The sequence below is a fragment of the Eimeria acervulina genome, genomic scaffold (genome assembly GCF_000499425.1).
Source record: "Eimeria acervulina Houghton genomic scaffold, Eah_scaff1024, whole genome shotgun sequence".
Taxonomy (NCBI): domain Eukaryota; phylum Apicomplexa; class Conoidasida; order Eucoccidiorida; family Eimeriidae; genus Eimeria; species Eimeria acervulina.
The window spans coordinates 5,001-11,552 of NW_013549471.1; the positions used below are offsets into that span (position 1 = coordinate 5,001).

At 57.6% G+C, this 6,552-nt stretch overlaps 1 protein-coding gene across 1 annotated transcript; it reads left to right on the forward strand.

Moving 5' to 3' along the window:
- Window positions 1–521: 521 nt before the first annotated feature.
- On the forward strand, window positions 522–5,883 carry EAH_00054120 (hypothetical protein, conserved; the record flags this gene model as incomplete). The annotated part of the gene is made up of 5 exons (XM_013393970.1): window positions 522–864; window positions 1,232–1,315; window positions 1,407–1,631; window positions 1,894–2,829; window positions 3,137–5,883. The coding sequence occupies 5 exons, from the start codon at window positions 522–524 to the stop codon at window positions 5,881–5,883; spliced, it is 4,335 nt and encodes a 1,444-aa protein (XP_013249424.1).
- Window positions 5,884–6,552: the final 669 nt, after the last annotated feature.

A 6,552-nucleotide genomic window follows, 5' to 3' on the forward strand; every position in this document is an offset into this window, starting at 1 on the left:
TACGTACACCGCAGCCAGTGCTGCACCAACAGCAGCAAATCAGCAGCTGGTTTGCCGCATTTAAAAAGCACTTCGAAGCACTTCAAGCAGCAGCAACAGCAGCATCAGCAGCATCAGCAGCAGCAGCAGCAGCACGGAGCCCAACAGGCTGCCTCTCTCAGCGCTGCTGCAGCAGCAGCTGCTGCCGTTGGTGCTGTTATTGCTACGTGAGGGAGAAGGGTCTTGAACACCTGACTGCTTCTGATCTCGCTGCTGCGGCTCACGCTGCTGCAGCAGCTGTTGCTGCTGCCGCTGCTGCTGCTGTCATTGTTGCAAGCAGCAGCAAGTTTGTCTCTCAGGCCCTCTGTCTCGTTTGCTGCGAGCTGTATATACTACACCCGGGAGGTTATCGCAGATCGGCTTGCTGCTGCTTCCGTGCAGCTCTTGGGCGACCGCACCAGCAGCACCAGCAGCAGCAGCAGCAGCAGCAGCAGCAGCTGCAGCTGGCGTCGCAGTTTGCGGTGTCTGTCCACCGCGGAAAGATGGATGAGGGTCTCGGTGTACAGGTTGAGCGGCCGATATTTTCATTTACCTCTCCTAAAGACGAAGCAGAGACGCATTTTGTAGCAGACGTGCAGCAGCAACAGCACCAGCAGAAGCAGCAACAGCAGCAGCAGCAGCAGCAGCAGCAGCAGCACTCCCTTCCTCCTTTTACTCGCACATGTCCAATTCAGGGCTGCAGCGGCTCCGGGGTCGCATCTGCTGCTGCTGCGGCCCCACAGGGGCCCAGCAGCAGCAGCAGCAACAGCAACAGCAGCAGCGACGTTGCTGCAGCAGACATCTGTTTTTCTAGGAATGTTAAAGGCCTGTTGCAGGAGCCTCAGGGTATGCCTCCAGGCTTGAGGCTGCTGCTGCTGCTGCTGCTGCTGTTAATATGAACGGGTGATAGTTTATTTGCTGCTTAACTTGCATAAAGCAGAGCTGCTTCGTGCGGCGTTTTGCTGCTGTTAGTCTACTCTGCTGTTGCTGCTGCTGCTGCTGCTGCAGCACCTCACCTATTCTTGCTATGCGTTTTACCTTGCAGCAATTCAACGGCTGGATGGGCAGCAAACGCGCAGCAGCAGCAGCAGCAGCAGTTGCTGCAGCTGCAGCAGCAGCAGCTGCAGCTGCTGCTGCCCCGAGCAGCAGCGGGAGCGACGCCTCTCTACGGGCTGCTCTACAGGTGTGTGTGTGTGTGTGTGTACTTCTTAAGAATATGCTGCTGCTGTTAATGCCGCTGCCTCCGCTGCTGCTGCTGCTGCTGCTGCTGCTGCTGGCACAGCAGCAGCGGCACGTGGTGAGTGGTGCTGCACCGTAGCTGCATGCATGCAATATGCTGCATGCATGCATTATCTTTGGGGCTTTGTTCCCTTGATGCTTTCTGGCAGGCCTCGCGGAAGCTGATGTGCAGCAGCAGCAGCAGCTGCAGCAGCTGCTGCTGCAGCAGCAGCAGGAGCAGCTGGAGGCTCGCGGCGCAACCCAGGCCCGACTGCTAACGACTGCAGCAGCAACTGCAGCAACTGCAGCAGCAGAAGCAGCGACATCAGCAGCAAGTGCTGCTGATGTCTGCTCTCCTGCCGATCCCCGCAGCGGCGTTGCTGCAGCTTCAGCAGGTATATAAGTGTACATACACCCCATTGTATATTGTTTTGCTGCATGCATGCAGCTGCTGTTGTTTGTTTGCTTCGTTGCTGCCGGCTGCTGTTTGCCTGCTGCTGCGGGTGTAGCTAGCAAGCTAGCTGTACTGCTGGGCACCCGCTAGCTAGATAGCTAGCTAGCTAGCTATGTAGTTAGCTAGCTAGCTAGCTAGCTAGCTAGCTAGCCAGCTAGCTGCTGCTAAGAAGTGTGTTCGGTTGGCGTCTCTCTGCCTTGCAGCGCTCTGCCAGCCCTCGGGCCCCACAGCACCGCCTCCAGCAGCAACAGCAGCAGCAGCAGGAGCTGCAGCAGCAGGAGCCGCTGAAGCAGGAGCTGCTGCAGCAGGAGCCGCTGAAGCAGAAGCTGCTGCAGCAGAAGCAGAAGAAGCTGCTGCAGGAGAAGTCGCTGCAGAAGAAGCAACAGCAGAAGAGGCAGCAGCAGAAGCTGCTGCAATGTCTTCTGCTGCAGCAGAAGCAGCAACAGCAGCAACAGCAGCAGCAGCAGGAGGACGTCAGGCTTGGGGAGTTCATTCGGTTGCCTTTGCTTGTCCTGCTGAGGACAGCAGCAACGGCAGCAGTACTTCTGCTGCTGCAGCAGCAGCAGCAGCAGAAGCAGCAGCACCAGGAGTTGGTGCTCAGTTGAGCATTGAAGGGGCTGAGGGGGAGGCAGCAGCAGCAGCAGCAGCAGCATCAACTGCTGCTGCTCCGGCCTCCTCTGCAGCTGCTGTTGCAGATGGTGTATACACCGGTGAAGCAGCAGCAGCAGGAGATGGAGGAGACGCAGCGACAGCAACAGCAGCAGCAGCAGCAGCAGCAACAGCAGCAGCAACAGCTGCTGCTGCTATAGATAGGAGACGTCATCACCGCAGCGGGAGAGCATTGGGGCGTTCGCGTAGCCATCGGCACCACCATCACCGCCCTGCTGCAGCAGCAGCAGCAGCAGCAGCAGGTGCTGCGCCTTCAGGTGTATGTACAGCTGGAGACAGCCGCCGCAAAGCCGACGGTAGAACACCGCCAGCATCACGTAGAGGGAAGTCGAGGAGACGCATGCACAAGGGTAGAGATGGAAGGCGGCAGCAGCAGCAGCAGCAGCAGCAGCAGCAACTGCAGCAGCAGCAGCAGCAGCCGATACGGCTGACATCAGAAGTTCTTATGCAGCTAGAGACGCGAACAACCAGTAGGACCTGCATGCGGGCATGCTGCCGCTTTTTATGACGCTGCTGCTGCGCTGCTGTTTGTTCTTGCTGCAGCAGCAGCAGCAACTGCGGCAGCAGCGATAGTAGTAGCAGTAGCAGCAGGAGATGTAGCTGCGTTTGCTGCTGCAGTTGGTGGTACTGTGTGCTGCTCTTCTCCCAAGTTGTAGTGTTGCTGCTGCTTCTGCTGCTGGTGCATCTGCATCTGCTGCTGCTGCAGCAGCAGCAGCAGCAGCAGCATAGGTATGAAGAAGCTTCTGTTTGTGTGGATGTCTTCTTTGTTTTGTTTAGGGGTGCTTGATTCAACAGCAGCAGCAGCAGCAGAAGGTTTAGGCGGCGGCAGTTCTTCGCTGTCTTTCTTCTGGCACGTTAAGGAGACAGTAAAAGAGAGGGCAGAGACAAGAGCAGCAGCAGCAGCAGCAGCAGCAGCAGCAGCAGGAACAACAACAACAGGAGCAGCAGCAGGCAGCAGCGAGCGGCTGCGTAGTGGTATAGAGTGTGGGGATGGTGCGGGTCGGAGCAGCAGCAGCACTCCTGCAACAACAGCAGCAGCAGCAGCATCTGCAGCAGCAGCTGCAGCAGCAGCAGCAGCAGCAGCAGCAGAGGATGAAGACTGCAGCAGCAACCAAAGCCAGCGCAGCAGCGAAGTCTCTACTAAGGGGACAGTTAATCACAAGTGCAGAGATGACAGCGCGAGAATTAATTTATGTTTAAACCCTTCAGACCTCTGGTACGGTTTAAGAAGAGCTGATGGAGACCCGGTAGTGCTGCATGCAAGGAGGAGACACCGCAGCAGCAGCAGCAGCAGCAGACCCCACAGACTCAGAAGGCCTCCTCTTATCCCCGATCCAGCAGCAGTTGCTGCAGCTGCTGCTGCTGCTGCTATCGCACACCACCAGCAGGCTGCCGCTGCAGCAGCAGCAGCAGCAGCTGCTGCTGCTGCTGCTGCACGCATGCACAACCATCACCACCATCCAACTGCAGCAGAGCAGCAGGTGCAGCAACAGCAGCAGCAGCAGCAAATCGCAACAGCAGGGGCAAGAGCACAAGCCGCAGGAGCGCCCAACCAAGGTGATAACAACACCCAACAGCTCCAGCAGCAGCAGCAGCAGCAGCAGCAGCAGCAGCAGCACAGACATCATCGAAGACACCGCCACCGCAGCCACAGAGACACTGCAAGGAGACAGACAATGCGGCGCTCTTCAACGCAGCTGCCTCCTCTTGCAGTTGATGTGATGTCTCCTCCTCCATCAGCGCAGCAGCAGCAGCAGCAACTGCAGCAGCAGCCGCAGCAACAGCAGCAGCTGCAGCAATTGCTGCAGCAGCAGCGCCAACGGGGTCCTGGTGCTGCGCCGTGGCAGCAGCATCAGCAGCAGCAGCCGGGACACCAGCAGTTCGCTTTGCCGCTTCAGCAACAGCAGCAGCAGCAGCAGCAGGCGCAAATCCAGCAGCAGCTACAGCTGCAGCAGCAGTTGCAGCAGCAACAGTTATTGCAGCAGCAGCAGTTGCTGCAGCAGCAGCAAGATCGGAAGAGACGACATAAAGAGCGCAAGCGAGGCCGATCTTCTTCTTCATCTGCTGCTGTTGCTGCTGCTGCAGTGGCACCACTACCGGCTGCAGGAGGGCTGCTGCAGCAGCAGCAGCAGCAACAGCAGCAGCAGGATCTGTTTGGAGCAGCAGCAGCACAAAGAGACTGCAGACGCCTTGAAAGGCGCCGCCGTCATCAATCCGCTTCAGCAGCAGCAGCAACAGCAGCAGCAGCTGGAGAGCAGCAAGGGCTGCAGCAGAGGTGTAGACACCTGGAGCGTATGGTGTATGTGCATGCGCTCGACCCTGCAGCAGCGGGCCTCAACAGCAGCAGCAGCAACAGCAGCAGCAGCAGCAGCAGCAGGGCCGCGCCAAGAATACCTGCAGCCAGCAGCGCGCAGCTGCCGGTATCGATTGGGTGTCCCTTGAGAGGACAGACTGATCCTTTTGCTGCTGCTGCAGTTGCTGCTGCTGCTCCTGCTGAGGACACAGGTGCAGCAGATTCTTCTCTCAGTAACCCCGCAGGGTGGGGGAGGCTGCAGCAACAGCAGCAGCAGCACCAGCAGCACCAGCAGCTGCAACATCAGCAGCATCAGCAGCAGCAGCTTCAGCAGCAGCAGCTGCAGCAGCAGCACCAGCACCAGCACCAGCAAGCAGCTGCTGCTGAAACAGCGCAGCTCTTTAGACCTGCGCGTCGTCCCCGCATAGAAGATGCAGTATCCGACAGCTTCCCTGCTGCTGCGGCTGCTGCAGCAGCAGCAACAGCAGCAGGTGCAACAGGACAAGGAGGCTTTAAACTTCCTGCACCTCTCGCCTGCTTCCAGAAGGTGAGGCGGAGGGCAGCAAGGAGACAGGCTGCTGCTGCGGGTATTGTTAATATGGCTGACGCTGCTGGTGCTGCTGCAGTTCCTGCTGCAGCTGCAGCAGGAGCCAGGCCTCCTCTCGGCAGTAGCAGCAGCAGCAGCTCCAGCACTCTTCAGCAGCAACCCCTGATGGGTAGCTACAGCAGCAGCGGTCCAGGGGCAGTGTGGGGGCCTTGGCCTCAGCAGCAGCAGCTGCAGCAGCAGCAGCAGGTACTGCAGCCGCTGCAGTTGCAGCAGCAGCACCAGCAGCACCAGCAGCAGCAGCAGCAGCAGCAGCCACTGTCGCCTCCTGGAGTCTCCCGCCCCGTTCGTTCGTACGGCGACCTCGAGGTAGTGGAGCGCCTTGCGCAGCAGCAGCAGCAGCAACAGCAGCAACAGCTGCAGCAGCAGCAGTTGCAGCAGCTGCAGCAGCAGCAGCAGCGGTGGCGGATGGGCAGCAGCGGCCCACCGGTATTGGGTGCCGAGCGAATGACAGCAGCAGCAGCAGCAGCAGCAGCAGCAGCAGCAGCAGGTTACCTCGGGGATGCAGCAGCAGCAGCAGCGGGGCCTCTGCTGCTGCCTCTGAAGATGAAGCAGCAGCAGCACCGGAAGATGACGGCGAGAGAGCGCGTGCAGTGGCAGCTAGCGAAAAGCAGGGGGATGCTGTAAGCAACGCATGCAACCCCCCCTTGCTGCTGCTGCTGCTGCAGCAGCAATCAAGCTGCAGCAGGAGCTGCAACCGCACAAACCGCAACAGCAGCAGCTGTAGCTGCAGCAGTAGTTGTAGCTGCAGCAGTAGCCGCAGCTGCAGCAGCAGTAGCTGCAGCAACAGCAGTAACTGCAGCAACAGCAGTAGCTGTAGCAGCAGAAGCAGTAGCTGCAGCAGCAGCAGTAGCAGTAGCTGCAGCAGCAGAAGCAGCAGCAGCTGCTGCTGCTGCTGCAGCAGTAGAGTAAAGATTGTATCTGCGATTTAGTATGGTTGGTTGTCTTTATATAAGACAAGTGCTTTTAATAGAGAGAAGGAAGAAGAGACAGTTAAATTAATTTGTCTCCTTCTGTCTCCTACGCTTATTATTTGTCGCTTCTTCTCTCTGTCTGTCTGTCTCTTATTTTATTTTCTCTCTCTCTCTTGTTTGTTTGTTTGATCTGCTTATATATGCTTTATCTCTCTTCTCTGTCTAAATAAATAAATAAGTAGAGAGGCTCTCTCTCTGTCTCTAAACTTTTTTTGTCTCCAGTAGGAGATGTCTCTGTCTCCAATTGAAAATGTGTCTGTCTCTAAATAAAATAAACTGTCTCCTTATCTCTAAATAGAATAAACTTTCTCTCAGTCTCTAA